Below are 18066 nucleotides of genomic sequence, written 5' to 3'. Positions count from 1 at the left end.
CAGAAATATGCCAGGAAATGTTTTGTAAATCCAGAATGATTTCACCCTTCTTAAATGCATGAAATCCTTTCTATTACTGATCTGGTTTCAGTTCCACAACCTGAAAAATCCAGCAGTGGTCTTCTAAAATTTTGAAGAACAAATTGAAAGGAAATTGCTGCCCAATGTAATGCAAACCTGTGACTGTGCAGAGGGTTATTGCCTCAATCAATTATCTGCAACCTCAGATGAACAAGTTTAAAAAACCATTACATATGTTAATATATGCACGACAGTGTTCCAGCTGGCTTGCACTAGTGCTACAATTATGCATAAAAGTCAGGAAATGATGTGTGGAAAGGATAATGAGCAGCATTGTCTGCCCAATTACTAGGTTTGCATATGCAAACAGTAATTTTGCAAATCTGTGCCTGGCAAGCATTTTTTCCAAAGTCGCATCAGCAGCTCTGAGGTTAACAGCAGCAGCAAAGTAACCCCAAACCACCTCAACTCTGCTTCAACCCATCCTCCCTTTTTTGAAGAGGAGAAAAGCACTTCATAATGAAGGTGATTAGGCAGGAAAGCACGCCAGCCCAGCTCCAGAATAACCTGTCTGCTCCTGAAAGCCAACCAAGCGTGTTGCGTAAAGCACGTGTGGGAATGTCCTCAGAGGTCCCAGAGGAAAGTCCAACTAACTGGGAGTTACACTTCTTGTTTCAGGGATTCTGATTTGTTCCTGCTCGACTCCCGAACGATCTGGGCTGCAGAAGAGGGGTGGCTGGTGTTTGACATCACTGCGACCAGTAATCACTGGGTGGTGAATCCACAGCACAACCTTGGCCTGCAGCTATCTGTGGAAAGCATAGATGGTGAGTTTCAAACTTAAGTCGGTGAGTATCTGCTTGGGGTATATGGTCCCAGACAGGAGAAGACTTAAGCATTCAGTATTCTGTCCTTTGAACAGGACCTCATGAGAATAGTTTTCCTTAAGATTTTCCCTATTTGCGTAAGATGTGAAAAAGACACATTTCAAGCTTAGGGTGTACTCCAATGCCTTAGCAGATTAGTAATCTGCGTGCAGTCATGTCAGTATTACCACGTTTGGGATGTGCACACAGCTATGTGTACACTGCTGGCAACTGCACAGCAGAACAACAACTGCATTTCTCCAGGTACAGATGTGATGATTGAGAATGGATGGGAAGAGCTGGCTCTCAACTATTTTCAGAAGGGCTGCACAAAGATTCAAATTCCACTTGATTTAAAAGCTATCATAACTCTTAAAACTGAAAGAGTAAGGAAGACTGAGCCAAGACAAATTCAACCCTGTTTTCAGTCACCTGTCCTTGCTTTTAATTTCCAGTTTGCCTCCTAAAGGAAATAGGATTACAGATGTGCCCGGAGTGATGGCACATTCATTCAATTCAGGTTCACACAGAGGAAAATCATACAGATCCAGCCTAGAGCCCATAGAAAAGCAGCAGCTGGGGGTATGCTTAGTATCTCTAAACTCCATAGGTACTACAGTATCACTCCCATGCTCTTCTGCTCAGAACACCTTATTGCTGCTGTGCCCAGCCCTGGTCTGGTGTTCTCACAGTGCAGGTCAGTCTTTTTTTCATTACTGAGGAGAAACCCAGGTAATTGTTTGCTTATAGGCTACAGATTTCACTTGTGACTTTCTGGGGTCCCACATACAAGGAAAGGCACAACACACACAGCCATGGGATGTGCTGAGCTGGGGCAGTCAGAAGCGGACCCTTAAAAGCGTAAATCAAATTTATCAGAGCGAGTCTTCAAAACCAGAAAACCTGGGTTTCAATGACTTGTGCATTCTCATCTGTTACATCACTCAAAGCAAACCAGGAATCTGGTTTCTCTTTACACTCCTCTTTACACTCCTCAATCCAAAAATCCAGCTGTGTTTATAAATGTGTTTGAAATAATGTAAAAAATAAGTTGCTGCTTTCTCAGAATAGATTAACAAAATACTTTAATCAGCCTGTCACCGTGGTTAGGAAAGCCAACTGCAGCATTCAGAAAGTAAATACAGAGATACAGAGCCTGACTGTCTCTTGCTGTTTGTAACCGAGTCCCCTGGCAGCTTACTTCTGCTCTCACATTTCTCCACCATGCATGTGAATTTTTCTTTCTATTTTGAATGGCAAGGACATGTCCTTCCTTGCTCCCCAAGTTTTGTTTTGGATTTAGACCAACTGCAAGAGAGCTGCTTTTACACCTGGATGTCATATGAAAATCATCTGCTGAAAGCACAGCAGGGCTTTGCTGGAACGCTGTATGCTTGGGCAACACCCAAAGCTTTAAGTGAAAGACCTTTCCTTTGTATCTGTCCCTAAATATAGAGATCTACAACCATGAAACCAGTACAGCTTCCATAATAAAAAAAAATTAAGTGACATCATGAGTATTGTCCAGGTGAGATTACAGATAAGAAATTCAGTAACTCATCATTTCTTTATAATCTTGCCACATGGGTATCAACATGTATAACTGATGTGGAATCACAGGGTAGAATTTTACTCGTAGAAAATGGGGATCAGCTCAAGCAGCAAGCAAGAAAAATATTGGAGTGACTCAGCAGCCTGCAGAGCTCTCAGCCCTGCTCCAATCTGCCTCGCTTGGCACCAGCAGTTACCACCTTGGGTTTGCTTAAGCTGCTGCTTGAAATCCCATATTTGACAGTACTAAAAAGCAGCTTCATAAAAGCAAGTAATGCTTTGCCCTCTGGTTCAAGAGCACAGCTTTAGTTCTTTTTGTAGACATTTATCATTGCTTATAGGGGACTTACATACGTGCCCTCAGGTTTAACTTCACTACCTGGTTCTAACACTCTTATACACCCAAATACTGGATTTTTCCACTCCTTTTTAATAAAACGAATTCCCATTATTATTAATAATAATAGAAAGGAATACACTCCCATACAGAGCCTCTTTTCCCTTTAGAAAACATTGGGACTGTACCGGTCTTGAACACATTGGTGTTAAATAAGGAATTAATTGTTCAGATGCAACTTATTGTTGCGTTAATGAAAACCCGTTGAACTTAAATTTCTGTGTGAAGTCCAGTTGCATCACTGCACACCACTGACTTAATCTCCAGGTACACCATAAAGGTGAAATAATTTACCCTGGAAAAACCACAGCCACAGAGGTACCTGGTGGATGAAAAAACTTGGGAAAACAAAAAGGCTTCTTTGAAGGGGAAAGAGATTTGCCTGGGACAGTATTCATGGAGTTCCTTCAGCTGAGTTTGCTTTCAGGAAGTAAGGCCTGGATCTGGCAAAGCCCAAGGATGAGAACTCCCTATCTATTCAGCATTGGGTGCTTGCTTAAGCACTTTGTGCACTCAGCCTTGTTTATTTCAAACACAAACCAGGCACATTTCCAGATAGGAGCTTAGGCTGAAAATTGATGTGTGTCCACACAAAAGCCTTCATACATAACTTTCTGCTACTTCAACCTGACCTGTCCTGGTGCCCTGCCCAGGAAATTGTTCACAGGGACCCTGGATGCCCTCACCTACCATAAACCTCTCTTTTGTAAACAATTAATTCTACAGCAAAACCACTTAATGAGCTTTCGGCAAAAATAAAACTAATTTCAGAAGTGCGGGATGAAAGAAGCACACATGGTGATGAATGGCTTTGGACCAAGGTTATTGCTTACCTTAGTGCTGAGATACAGCAATAGGCAAAACGCCTCTGAACATCTCAACTATTTGTTTCTCTCAGCTGCAGTGTATCTGGAACTCTGACAGTATTTCATACAAGGCATTTTTATTTTAAGTTAATAACCTTCCAGTGGGCATTTAGTGCTCCTATGGGCTGAGTTTTATGGTTCCTTTTATAGGATCACTTCAAATTATAGGTTGGTGAACTTAATGAAACCCCTGTAAAGAATGTAGGAAAAGTTAATGCTGAGCGGATTTAGGGTAAAATAATTATACGTAGGAGTATTTTATGTAACTTTTACATGCAGATATAAAATGAAGTTAGCTGTGCTAAGCTGCTCTCCTCAGAAGTAGCTTTGCCCATTAAGTCCAGGCCCTCGGTGGACTGATGCATATGGATGTACCTAGGATCCACCCTTCTGGACCAGACAGCAGCTCTCCCTCCTGCTGTACTTACAATGTCTGCCGAAAATGGAAAGTTAACACAATCCTGCTCAATGCTGTGTTGTCGTTAAGGGCAAAGCATCAACCCCAAGCTGGCAGGGCTCATTGGGAGGCACGGCCCACAGAACAAGCAGCCCTTCACGGTCGCCTTCTTCAAAGCCACCGAGGTTCATCTCCGCAGCATCCGCTCCACAGGAGGGAAGCAGAGGAGCCAGAATCGATCCAAAACACCAAAGAACCAGGAAGCTTTCCGGGTGTCAAACATTGCAGGTACAGGGAGGTTTGCTGGGCCCGTTTTGCTGGGTGTGGGATAGCGCTGCGCTGGACTGGGCACTACATGGGAACTGTTCCTCCCATACTCGGTGTTGGCTGTTATCTCTTTGGTTTCCTGCTAGTTTTTGGTTGCTGGTCTGAAACCACTTGGTTTCAGGGATTAGGGGTTATTCAAACAAAACAAACAAACAAAAGCAACACTATTTTTTTTTGAAGCAGTGTAGAAGTGAGGGATATCCTAACCCAACTTGAAAAAGAAAAGCCATCTACACAGAAGCTGTCACATGGAGTAAATTCTTATTTGGAGATGTAAGATAAGGACTTTAAAAGAAGTAACACGAGTGCTACAATAATGTATTTCAGAGGATCCGAATTGAAATGCTGTAGCTTTTCAAAAGGCTGCAATTTTAAATGCAGCCACCCAAAGGCTTAATGATCCCAAATGAGGAAAACCCATTCTTTGCTCAGGATAACTGCAGCTATTCTGGGGGGAGCTGCACTTCCCTAATATGGAAGAAAACTGTCAGGCATTTAAAATAGAAACGCGGTTTAATTATGAGATACCTCAGCACAACGGGCCCTCAGTGACCTTCCCAGCAGGACCCAGAGCGCAGGGCTAGCTCCACTGAGGGCAGCACTGCATTCCAGCTCTATTTCTGTGAGCACGTCACCAGACAAAGACCTTGCAAGAGGTGGAAGGAGCAGGACAACCTCGGGTACAAGACATGATTTGCCTTTCCTGGAGGTTGTCTGGCGCAACCAGCAAGGCTGTGGAACAACTCTTCCCTCTCGGTTGTGTTGCAGCTCCCTACTTTCAATCAGGTCATTCCTGTCCTAGGACTAATGATGTTTTTCTGCAGCTCTGGAGACAGGTGTGGCTTCTCTGACCTGCCCACATGTATGCATTTCTGTACCTTACACCCCAAATCTTGGAGTCTCTTAAAATGCTTTTCCATATCTTGTATTTCTGAGCTCAGAGTTTTGCAGTTCCCCAGGCAATTGCTGCTTTGCAGTTAAAGTGTGCATGTTTATTAACTGATACATCAATTGCTTTTTAAAGGATGGATGAGGTATAAAATAATTCCTTTCTTCTGTGAGCGGGTCAGAAAAGCCCCTGCAAAGCAGTGTCTGCTTGCAGCCTGAGGCCCCTGCGTTGATTTTGTTTCCAACAAGAGTTGGTACTTCTCCTAGGTCTGTAGCTCACGCTTTGTTCTTTGGGTTTGCCATAAAGCATCATCATTCACTCTGACTGCAGCTGCACTGGACAGAACAGGTTTCACATTATGTCCTAGCTCTGCTTTGTATGCCTGAAGGTGCAGCTATTCTGCTGAGACAGCTTGAAGCATAGGAAATAATTAAAGGTTGCTTTTCTCCTATCAGTCCTTTCACAAGTTCTTTTCATACAGTAGGCAATAACCAAAGAGATCTGGTTTGTGCCAACATGAGGTCAGAGAAAACTCAGGGGCAAAAAAGCGTTTTCCCAGGCTGCCTTTGGCCAGAAGTGCAATTTATATTTTACGACTACAGCACAAGAGATTGAAACTGGTTTAAAAAAAAAACAACAACCAAACAAAAAGAGCATCAGCAAGCACAACAGCTGAGCAGAGCAACTCCTGTTGTGTGGTGTTGGGCAGCCCAGCCTAACAGCCCCTGTCCCCTACAGAGAACAGCAGCAGCGACCAGCGCCAGGCCTGCAAGAAGCACGAGCTCTACGTCAGCTTCAGGGACCTGGGGTGGCAGGTAAGGGCCGCACACGACTGGTGCCTCTGCAAATGGTGCTTCAGGGTGCTAGAGAGATCAAGCTAATAAATGGATTTTTTTTAATTATTATTATTTATCCTTGGGGAAAAAAAAAACAAAATTACATGCCGCATTTAGTATGCTGAAAAAGCGCAGTTAGGATATCCAAATATTTGGTGTGAAACTGGCCAGAACTCAGCGTGCTTAAATCCTTGTGAGATGCCGAGGGCCCTGTATTTCCCTCTGGCAGCACTGGGAGCACATCCTCCAGCAATTCTTTCAGACTTGGCTAAAGTATTTTCATTTCTGTCAGCGATGGGTGGGCAACCGGGAGGACACTGCCGCATGGATCATAAAACTGACCCTGAGCTTCAGTGACTCCATGGACACGTCTGCAAGGTGGGACAGGACCCTGCAGGAAGGGCAGCTGCTTTAGAGGTGTATTAGACAGCAGCAGGAGGGCCAGCATGTCTGATTTTTTATTTTGCAAGCGACTGTAATTGTATGCAGACATAGGAATTGATAGATTTATGTGCCATTCTACTTTGTATTTCTCTGCACAATATTGCTGTCTTTCTCCACAATCTAATGTCTTCAATTAATCAAGGACTGGATCATCGCTCCAGAGGGCTATGCTGCGTATTACTGTGAAGGAGAATGCGCTTTCCCATTGAATTCATACATGAATGCTACAAATCATGCCATTGTGCAGACACTGGTAGGTGCAACATACCTTGTAGTAGAGTTATTTCTAATAGGTGCAGCTCAGAAATAAGTTCATATCTCCCAAAGTCTCTATGCTAACGAGAGAAGGAAGGTCTGCATTAGCTCATTGAGATGCCTGCAGCATCTGGCTAAACATGTCTAGCCAAGTGGCCTGAATTAATAGTTGGCGAGGAATTACCCTGTCTTTGCTGCAAGCATTGACACGCTCTCTCTAGCTTAAAGGGGCCCTATGATAGACATCTTAATGGTTGTATAGCCTCACTGCATGGAGAGGGAAGAGCAGGATGTGAGACCCACTACCAGCAGCTCCTGAAAAAAACAAGATTTGGGGACAGGCTGAGGAAGGGGTCAGCAAAACCCGAAATTACACAGCCCAGCTGCTCTGTGGGTGTATTTATTTTATGCAATTGTGCAAAGATGTCTAGATAGGAGTCCTGAGCCAGCACATCCACATGGCACAGTGCCTGTGCTTTGAGGGACCACTGGGGACCCCAGCTGCTTCACCAAAGCCAATGCTTTGGTGCATTGGCACCACAGCAGCTCAAGTGGCCAGGGGACACACCAGCCCCTGGTGCCTGGCTGCACGGCATCCTCAGTTGACCTGGGGACACCCTTCTGACACAGCCATGTCTCCTGCATGCATCTGTGGAGCACGAGGAGGCTCCCTCCTCCTCTTCATCTGTGTCCTATGCCTATGCACATCTAAGGACAGCGCTGCAAAAAGCACTAGGGAAGCTAGAAGCATCCACATATCCAAGACAAGAAGCTTTGCATATTCTCCTCCTGGAGGACTGTTTACTTTCCTCCCTCTCTTGGAGGCCCTGCAGCAGCAGCCAGGGACCCGCAGCCCTTGGTGCCAGCTGGTACTGGGCCCCCCGCACAGCGCCTGTGGGACTGCTCCCAAAACCTCACCCGCACGTCCTGCAGAGTTTATTGGAACTGGTACACTTCTGCAGAACACTGGCTGCTCTGACAGATGGGAATTCTCTAATGAAAACCTGCTTCACTGAAAGATTTCCAACTAGATCTGACTTGGGTGCGTGCGTCAGCCTCCATACATGCAGGGGACATCTCGAGACATTTGTACACAAAGCCAGGTGTTCAAAACATGTCTGTGTGTGCTTATGGGGGAGAGAGGGCTGCCTGGGAAACAAAAACATGGGGGAGGAGAAGGGAAATGGAAATCTTAACATGCTTCTGCTTTAATTCCTCAGGTTCACTTTATAAACCCAGAGACTGTGCCGAAACCTTGCTGCGCTCCCACCCAACTCAATGCTATCTCTGTGCTCTATTTTGATGACAGCTCCAACGTTATCTTAAAAAAGTACAGAAACATGGTGGTACGAGCATGTGGCTGTCATTAGATTTGTAGGAAAGAGTAAGATTATTCGTAAAGAGAGTTTTGTATGGATGTTGGGGGAGGGGGAAAGGTTAGCACTGCAGCAACGAGCTCAAAAATCCCAGTTTTTAGGACTGGGCTTCTGAAAGTTCAGACAATGGAGCAGTTTCTGGATCTAAGTGGCATTTGAACACATTTTGTTTTAGTTTATTACAGACAATGAGCTTGTAAACTGAAACAAGCCAGAGAAACCATTTAAAATCAAATCTGCCTACAAAATTGGCTCCTACAACACATACTTCTGCAAACGAGCCTTTCAGAAGATTGCAAATTCACCAATGTTGATTGTGAATTAAAAATTAATAATTATCCAAAGTGAGAATGTGCTGTGACTATTGAGCATGTGTAGTTCCTGTAACACAGTTTGCAATAAAATAAGTGAACAAAATATACCTGGAGTGAACAGGTATTTTGTTAGAGAATTATTACTTCCATCCCTCTGTTTGCTTCAGTTTCATAAGCAGAAGCAATTTTAATTGGATGCAAGTTCCAGTTTTAAATCGCAGGAGCAGAACTATGTCTGAACTGAATGGAGTTCAAAAGGATAAACCACTCTCAGGAAAAGAAAATCATAATAGACAAGCAAGAGAAGTGAAGAAAGTAACTCCAAAGAACAAGACTTTTAGGGTATACTTTTTTTTACTCAAGGGAAAAGAAATTCCCTGTAGCAACCAGAAAGAATTTATGTGTTACGAATCTGAAACAGGAAAGCAGCAAAACATTAAGAAACAATTTGGGATTAAACCCAATGCTTAGCTGAGGTACCCCAATCAGCTATATGGAGTTACGAAAGACAGCTGAAGATCCTCCTCCTCTTTGGATAATATCCATTGGCTTCAATGACAGAACAAATTCCAACACCTTTTCAAAGACGTGGAGTCAGAAGGTGCTGTGAGCAGAGACAAACTGCCAGCACCACCCTGGCACAGCTAGGGACACTGCAGGGGACCTTGCTTTCCAGGGTCAGTGATTACAATACAAGACACTGCTCTACTACTGCTCTCATCTCCGAACACAACAAACAAGCAAAAAACCAAACAAACAAAAAAACCCCAGAACAAACCAACACTTTCAGGAGCCACATCAATGAGCTGGAAGCAGAGACAAGAAACCACCCCTTTTCCTTCTTTTTAAAGCACAGGTTACACAAACATCACATCTATGTAATTGAAACTCGATTGAAGTCCCTGTGATAACAACACAGAGTAGCAGTAACCGATCGCGGGCTGACTCAGAACTTGGGCATACATCACAATTACAAAAGCGGGACTGGCTTAAGTTTTACACTAGAAAAAAAAAAGTTCTGTCCAAATAAACACCAGGTCCTCAGCAAACCCAGCTCTAAATCCTCGAGCTTCTGAAGTCTGGACCTCCAACAGATGGGTCCAGAATATCAGTAAGTGCCTGGACTCGGTTCTCAGCACGCTGAGGAGACGCGATACTGCCGCAGGGGAACTCAGCCCCAGGTCCCTCCTTAGAGAACAGAGAGAAAGAAGATAACAGAATGCAACCACGAGAATTTGGAAATCAGTCCCTGCTCCTCTTCTTTTAGTCACGGACCAAATCCAGACCAGATGGCTCATTTAAAAAGCAAACAAACAAGTAAAGGAAGAAAAAGATTACTCTGTGAAATCAATTGGAAACTTGTTTCTGACGGTCTAATTCTAATTGCATTTAAGTCAATTGGTGTTTTCCCAACAAAGCAGGATTAGGCTTATGGGAACGTGGAAGTCTCTCCACGATATTGGTAGGCTTTGGGTCTCCAGATGTGCCCCACTTCCAAACCAGGCAACTCAAACGTGTGCAGGAACGGCCCACCCGCAGCACACGCAGCACACAGCCGCAGAGAACTTCCACCTGCAGCAAGGTGAGGCTGACCGAGCTGTCACCCACAGCCACGACAATTGCTGGAGCCAAACGTGCCTCCCTGGAGCCTGCAGAGAAGACCAGCCACAGCAATCATGACAAAACTGCCCTCGGGGCATTTCTTAGAGAGAGGTATTGAAATCCTACAGGTCAGAAGCATCTTTGACGTTGTGTGTGTATGTACACCAGTGTTTCTGTAAGCTTCCTGAAGGAAGGTAAGGTGCTACCTAGAAGTTATGAGCTAATCAGACCTGAACTTCCACTATTTAGTAGTCAAGGGTTAGTTTTTCCTGCAACTGTTTCTGTGTTGGTGGTCACAGCATTGGTGTATTGCATTTTTTTTTTTTTTAACTTGGACTGCAGTATCTTGCTGTATAGGATTCATATATTAAATATTATGTGGGGATTGTTTGTTTGTTTTTTTCCACATAATAGGATTTCTGTTGCTAGGCTTAACATCAGTTTCACTGTTTGTACATTTTTTATGTAAATAGTTGTCACAAAGCAGAAGAATTATTTATTTCCATCTCTGAATTCCTTTTCAATCACATCCAGGAAAAATGATTCTCAGTTCCTAAGCACATTTGTTTCCTTATTTAAGAAGATATTTATTAACAGTTGGCAAAAATGCATACACATTTCTGGTTCTTCTCATAGAGCAGTTGTCAGAAGCCTTTTGTACAAACTAGTAAAATAAATCATTGCAACTTTACAAAAGATATCCCAACAACATCGTGTATCTGTGTGGTTCTTCTCCCTATACTCAAAAAACCTTTTTGGCTGGGCAGTATTTCACCTTGAGCATCTGTTTCCATGTAGCTCAATCTCTGTGTATTGGCAAAATCAGCACGTCACTGTTTGGTGCAGCTCCTTTTGCCCAACTACAACAGAGGAAAGAATATGAAAAAAAAAAATATGAATATGTTTTGCAGAGTGCATTGCAAAGATCTATGATTGAATTATAGTGCAGCTGTCAGCAGCTGTTTCAAAGAAGCGGGGGGTAAATTAGTTCTGTTTACTGCTAACATAGTTCAGAGATTTAGTCATCCCAATAAAATTATAGAGGCACAAGGAAGGAAAAAAGAAACTCCAAAGGAGCATCAGCCAAGAAGCTGACATTTTCTAATTTAGATTGTTTTAGCATATTTCGGAGATGCTGCTGGCAGGAGGTTTCCTACTGTGGATACCACACTGCATTGCTATGGAGGCAGCTGAAAATAACGGTCTGAATTCCTGTATTAACTAAACTTCATATCTTTGTGGCATAACAGCAATTTTTGGGTTCTTGTTTACTCTGAACTGTGAGCAGAGTTGTGCCAGTTCACATAAATGCATTTTGCTGATCCAGAAGCTTAAACTGTCAGCTTTCTGGAGTTAAACTATCACCTTTCACAAGAGATTATACACTCATAAGTTTGCAGGATGTTCTGATGTAAAGTCCAGCCAAGTGTGAGAGGAAAGACCTTTCTTGACCTAACTGATGTCTACCCAGGCCTTGTAAGTCTTGATCAGTCTTATAAGGAGAACCTTCCAGTACTTCTCAGTGCAGACCAAATTCTCCACACCCATTTAAGCCAGATGTGGTTCTAGCAAAGGGATGAAAGAAGTAAGACATCATCATGCCTTACAGCGCCAGCCTCACTATATAGCAGCCAACAGAAGCTTCACCACCAACTTCAACACATCCAGCCTTATATCACGAAATACCAGTTGGTTTCCAGCTTTGCCACAAACACTCACAATTTGCTGGAGAGGCTCCATAGCAGCTCTCCCAGACCAGGAGCCAAAACTCCATTCCCAAGTTCACTGCAGCCTCTGTCAGTCCACAGCGCTACTGCAGCTTTGTCTCTTCATCTACTGTTTTGGAAGAGGAACTCTTGATGTGGATGCGTACGCTGCCATAAACAGGCAGGGCCATAAAACTTGAGTGAACCAGCTTCAGAACTGCTGGATTTATCTGAGTAATGACATTTTAAAGCACGTTTATAACATTTTATAGATCAGTTATTCTAACCTGATTTCAAAGCCAAACTTCAAGGATGTTCTATTTGCTTAATTGAGCTGTTTTAGATCTGCTTCAATTCTGACAATAGGATCCTTTGGTCCTTATGCAAGAAGCTGCCTCTGTTGCTGCCAAGGTTCATATAATATGAGATAATGATTTAAGTGAGTAAATTTGTGTAAATTTAAGATTTGTGATTCCTATAGAAGCATCAGCTGTAGATCCTAAAAATCAGATGGAGAGCAAGGCTAGAACAAGCAAAGTGGCAGTGCCAAGGGCTGTGGGACTTCCTTTGCAGCTCTGTTCACCCCTTTAAGCTCTGCCTGCAATGGGAACAGATGCTTCTGGATGAACTAAAACCAAAGACTCATCCTTGGAGTTCAGAGTTTGCATCCTCTGCATGTTTCCATCCAGATACCCTGCCTGCTGGCTTCCATAGCTGCCACAAGCACATTATTCACTGTATTCAGTAGTTCCTCCAGAGAAAAATACTGCCCAATTAAGTTAAAAGGAGCCTGTTTGAAGTTTTTATTTATCAGGTAATGATTGACAAGAGCTTGAGGCAGAAACTAAGAGCACTTTATACTACAATCATTCATTACCCAAGCACTTAAGCAACACAAATGAGTTATTAAGGCCACTTTGAGTTACTCTGTTCTAAGTAAAAATATTGATTCCCTTTTGTTCAATGCAGCAAAATTTGTATTCCCAAACCAGCAGCAAAGAAAGATCAGAAGTTTTTGATAACACAATGGTTTGCTCCCCAGTATGCACATTACTGTCTCCCCAGGGGCTTCTGACCAGGCAGTAAGAGAGGACTGAGTTTAATGCTTTGAGACTTATTTCGGTACTGTGAGGTTTCTAATTAATTCCATCACTTAGTCTTTTGACTGAGGTTTTATATTCATCTGCTTTATTTTTTTCCCCCCTTCCATCAGAGGAAAGTACTGGGGGAGCAAGGGGAGAACAGGGGGCTATGGTTTCAGTCCCATTACGCCTTAGAAAGGTAGCTTCATGCTTGGCTAATTGTCCAGACTTTTTGTGGGCACGGTTAAGCATTTAACCATTTGCAGGATAAAGTTCTATACAGAGCTGCTTGAGTTAGCCTCACCCTCAAAGAATTGGTTTTGCTTGTCTGCAGTAAAACCCAATCCCAAGCCAGTCAGCAATAATTTGGGGAACAGAGCATTTCTGTCTGGAGCTGAGGGGTAAGTGGCTTTATTCACTGCAACTCCACATAATTAGAAACATGCACTTACCCTTTCTGAACTGGAAGCTGAAGGCACTCTGCAGTTAACAGTTCTGTGCTGCTGCTAACTTGGGCCTAATGATCTTATTTTAAGCAGCTCTTAAGACAAGGCAGGGGATCCCAGGCCCCCGTCATATCTGTCATGCTTTACTGTGTCAGCACCTGGAACTCAGGCCGAGGACTTCAGGCTGATGCTAAACTTCCAAAGCAGCATATACACCATTGGGTTGCACTGCAGTCGCAGGAGCCTTTTATCCCCTCATCTCCACCACATGAGCTCTGCACAGCAGTGGGCAATGGCCCTGGCAGTGGCCAGACACCAGCAGTGACACCAGCAGGGCAACCTCTGCCTTGGCTGATGAATGAAAAGGCTGCTGGATTTATTCCTCTGCTATTCGTCACTGCTGTGTCAGGTGCTTCATGTAAAAATACATGGAAGCAGAGAGATGCAGTGTCTGGATTCTGTTAGGAAGGGTCAAAGCTCAAAGATCTCACTTCTCAGGTCCCAAACAATGTAAGCCATTTTGTTTTGTGCTTGTCAGAAGCTGTAGACGAAAGCAGGCAGGTCGCAGGCTCTACATCTGTCTCACTTGTGTGGAAGCACTGCTCAGCCTCAGAAAAGATGCTTGAGAGCAAACTCCTCATTTTAGAAACCAGCTTCTACTGCATACTGTGCACACAGGGAGGAAGCACAAATCAGCACACTCCTCTGACCCCAAACAAAGTAGTGTAACGTTTTGCTTCTGATTTGATATTAATTTCCCAGTGACCTTCTGCAAACACTGACCAATATTTGGATCCTGAATCTGAAATCGTTCACTAAAAAATCCAGTGAACTGCATTGTTCTTCCTTAACAGAGAATGACCAGGCTTGACTGCAGTTTTAAGATGTGGAGATAATTACTCCAAGGCCTTATTTTTTACAAAACCTCAGGGCTGGAATTCTAAGCAGACAGTAACTGGAGGTACTGCACAGCTCCTCACTGTGCAGCTGTACAACCACATGTTGAAATCCATCTCTTAAGGTTTCTCTTGCAAACCTGGCTAGCAATTTTGAGGGAGAAGTAACTCAACATTCACAAAAGCTGTGCCTCCATTCACTTGAATAAATTTTAACCAAGTAGTTTTTATCGTAACTGCAAGGCAGAAATTCCACACATCCTTTCTCTTTTTTAAATAAAAAAAACTGGAGTCATACACAAATGATCCCAAGTTCAGTCCATCAGTTGTTTTGGTTTCACATGACTACTGAGAAATCAACTGTAAAAGCTAGTGCAATAATATACACACATACCATGCACAGAACGTGAACTATAAATATTGGCAGGGAGTCTGGTTTAAGAAGCTGCAGTTAATGTTGTGTTAGAGCAGCCCTTGGAACCCTTATTTCCAGAGATTTATACTGCAGGGGGTGGGGAGGGAATAAATCCGATTTTGCTGGAGCATTGCCTGCAACTTCTCAACCATAAAGCCTTTATTTATGGCTGTTACACAGCATGAAGGATTCAATTTGTCCTTTGTTATGAATTTCAGTGGATCATAACTGTTTATTTCCAGATTTTTATTTTAAAGTTGGCATCTTTGGTTTGCAGGAAGACAAAGCTCTTCATAGGTCACTCCAGCGGAGATGTGCTCAGATCACACTCAACAGAGATCATATAGCATGATCCCGAAGTCCAGCAACATCTACTGGGACCAGAGGCAAGCAAGCAGTACTAACGGGCACTTGTGAGGTCAGCCTGATGGGGATGAAGGCTAGGCTCCAGACTGAAGTACACTCACCAAAACCTCCACCGTACTTGTCGGCAGTCACTTAGTCACAATCTCACAACTATTTCAGCCTTTAATCAGGTATGGCAGACAGTTCCCTCCAAAAGCTGGAAGAACTGTTATGATGCTTCCAGCATCACAGCAATAAGTGGGAAGTAAAACCAATCCAAGGCACAAATGGCATCAGCCCTTCCCAGTTTAATGTTTCCTGCTTATAGTGGCAGCTGAGAGCAAGATGTTCAGTAGGAATCATTGCAACCAGGGTGAGCTGTGTGACTTCAGCAACACTTAGCAGCCCAATCCCTCCGCAGTAGCAATATGTAGTCACAATTACAATCCTATTAATTAGCACTTGCAAAGCACCATCTTCAAAGCCTTTTTATTGGCATTAATTTCAAAGGAAGAAGATTGTAATTTGCATTCATCTATTTCATGTTTCTCATCTGTCTCAAGAATAAGCCTTGAGAAACCTGTTGTGTGTGTAAGACAGAGTAGTCCAAAGTTAAAAGAAAAGGAGATCTCCTTCTTGGGAGATGGGTGAGACTAACAGCAAATTAAGACTGTCACTCCCATCTGGAGAACATAATAATTGTCCTACAGTCTTTGAGGAAGCAGATCTGGTTTTCTGCTGCAGCACCTCTCAGACAGCAAATGAACAAAACATCCCTGCCAACACCGCAGGATACTGGAGTTGCTTTTGCTTCACTTCCAGACCATGTGTTGGACATACTCTGATGTCTTCTCTGGTGCATCCCCCATCCCTTTAGGAAAATGGGTAAAGACAGGGAAATATCAACACAGATTCACCTACTTCCTCTTGAAATATCCTCATCAGCTGGAAAGCTGACCAGACTATGAGGATTGTAACCACTGATGTCAGTCTCTAGCTGTCAAACAGAATTGGTACTCCGTGGCTCCCTACAAACATAAGGTCAGTGCCACACTTTTAACAAGTAAGCAACAGTTAACCTTCCCAAACACCACTCTTCCTGCATACACTGGGACAAGTGTAAAACCTTTACCGTAAACTGCCTATAAATGGTGTAAGCCACGTAATCCCACAAATAGACACGGGATGCTGATGTTCCTACAGCAGAACAACTTGCTAGACAGACATAAGCATATATCTGGTTGCAGAATGGTGCTCTTTAATAGAGGGCAAATGTTCCTGCCCTTACAGGGCTCTGTGGCTGACAGTGAGGAAGGTTTGATTTGTTGGATGAACAGGTTGATTGCTCAGTCATGCAGCCTTTTTTAGCACCTGCAGATGAGCTCACTTCCACCCTTCTGACGTTTATTTGTCCAGAACTATGTCAAGCCACCTTCCTGATCTGCCAGAGATTTTCCATCTCTTAACCTGTTTTAGTTCTCAAGACTGCTGTGCTTCAGATACCATTACAGACACATCCATGTGTTCATGTTGGGATTTTTTAAAACGTGTACAATTAAGAGAAGTAAAGTAGCTGTTAGCCTGACTTCTGTCTTCAGAACTAGAGAGTTGAATCTCTATCTAGGTTTTGAAAAGTATCTCACACCACCTACAGTATTTTCCAGCAAAGCGTGGTGGGTATCAGATGGGAGGAAAAAAGGGAATAAGCAAACTTTCCTGTTGCCAGATAAGAGATTTCTGTAGATCACATGGAGTATGTGTGCTGGTGTAACTTACCCTGCACTACAAGATGGAAAGGTGGAACATACCCAGCTTCTCTGTCGTGTTTCCAAAGCATCCTCCACAATGCTCCTCTGCATGCCACCCATAAATACCACAGACAAGCAACTCAGCCCTCCTGCTGCCACTTGGACTTTGGCAGGGCTGTTGGATACTCCCTGCCTCCAGAACCAGATGACAACAACATGTCATTTGATTTAGCTTTGGCTTTCAGATCCCTGGGAAATGGCAGAAACAACCCTACACATCAGTTACCTACAAGATAAATGTTTATATCTGAAACTGTTTATGTACCAATTTGAAACGCAGCTAGATTTCAGTGAGATTTTATTGCTTCACAGGAAACACACTACTTCCCATATACATTATAGACAAACATCCTGGACATGACATGCTGAGTATTAAACAGTTCTTTTCTGCAATCTGCAATGCATTATGTGATCACAGAATATCAGTAAGGCTGCTCTTGCTATTCCTGCTGCTTAAGGCATCAAAATAATGATTCTTGGCATTTTATCCTTGGTAAGACATCAGTGATCTCAAGACCTCATTCCAGACTCAGTATCCCCAGTTGTGAAAAATATATGGGTAACTGGACAAAGGCATGGCAAATCTTTCCACCACCGTTCCCTGCCTGTTGGAGGAAAGGTAGAGTTGAACAACTTGCCACAAATCACACAGATTTGCAGAAGTGTATTCTGAGGGTCAAGAACTGGGTAAGCTTCCACACTACAGTATTTTTCATTAAAATGTACAATCCACATCTGCTTCTCCCATCCTCCTCTAAATATGAGGATCTTCTGGAGGAAAAATAACAGTTACTCAATCAGCATTCAAAAATACTGCTCTGCTTAGGAAGATTATGGAGAGATTTTCTGCACAGTGATGACTGACAGACACCGTGCCTTATGCTTCAAGTCTTCATTGCGGGTGCCTACCTTAATTGCTGCTTCCCGTTTGCTTTGGCCTCTTCTCAAAGCAAGCAGCACATGTAACTGCACATCAAGGGAGATGACTGCCTCTGATCTGTCTGACCAGGTTCTCCCAGCAGTAATTTAGATGTGTCTCCTTCAGCAGCAAATGAGAGCAGCTTTACGATTCAGACATTTCCAGAAGCAGAAAGATTTTTGCTGTTCAGTAGATGTTGTCATATTTGGCTGACAAAGTTGTTTATTGTGTTGTGAATTGTAGGCCAAAATGAACCTCATCTGCTTCCTGAAGTTGTTGCCACTCATTGAAGCCATCCCTACCAGAAA

At 43.3% G+C, this 18066-nt stretch overlaps 1 protein-coding gene across 1 annotated transcript in view; it reads left to right on the top strand.

The window, feature by feature from the left end:
- BMP7 (bone morphogenetic protein 7) overlaps positions 1-10850 on the top strand; it is a 52350-nt gene extending 41500 nt beyond the window's left edge. Inside the window, exons 7-11 of the mRNA XM_042834330.1 lie at positions 700-848; positions 4189-4386; positions 6053-6129; positions 6737-6847; positions 8070-10850. Of these exons, the coding sequence (XP_042690264.1) occupies positions 700-848; positions 4189-4386; positions 6053-6129; positions 6737-6847; positions 8070-8219 (685 nt within the window). The 3' untranslated portion in view covers positions 8220-10850. The remainder of the gene's footprint in view (positions 1-699; positions 849-4188; positions 4387-6052; positions 6130-6736; positions 6848-8069) is intronic.
- The last annotated feature ends 7216 nt before the right edge of the window (positions 10851-18066 follow it).

This window comes from Centrocercus urophasianus, unplaced genomic scaffold (assembly GCF_019232065.1).
Source record: "Centrocercus urophasianus isolate 14NV4802_14NV808 unplaced genomic scaffold, USGS_Curo_1.0 seq_46, whole genome shotgun sequence".
In the NCBI taxonomy this organism is placed as follows: domain Eukaryota; kingdom Metazoa; phylum Chordata; class Aves; order Galliformes; family Phasianidae; genus Centrocercus; species Centrocercus urophasianus.
The sequence above is the reverse complement of the archived record's forward strand: the minus strand, read 5'-3'. Positions and strand labels throughout refer to the sequence as shown.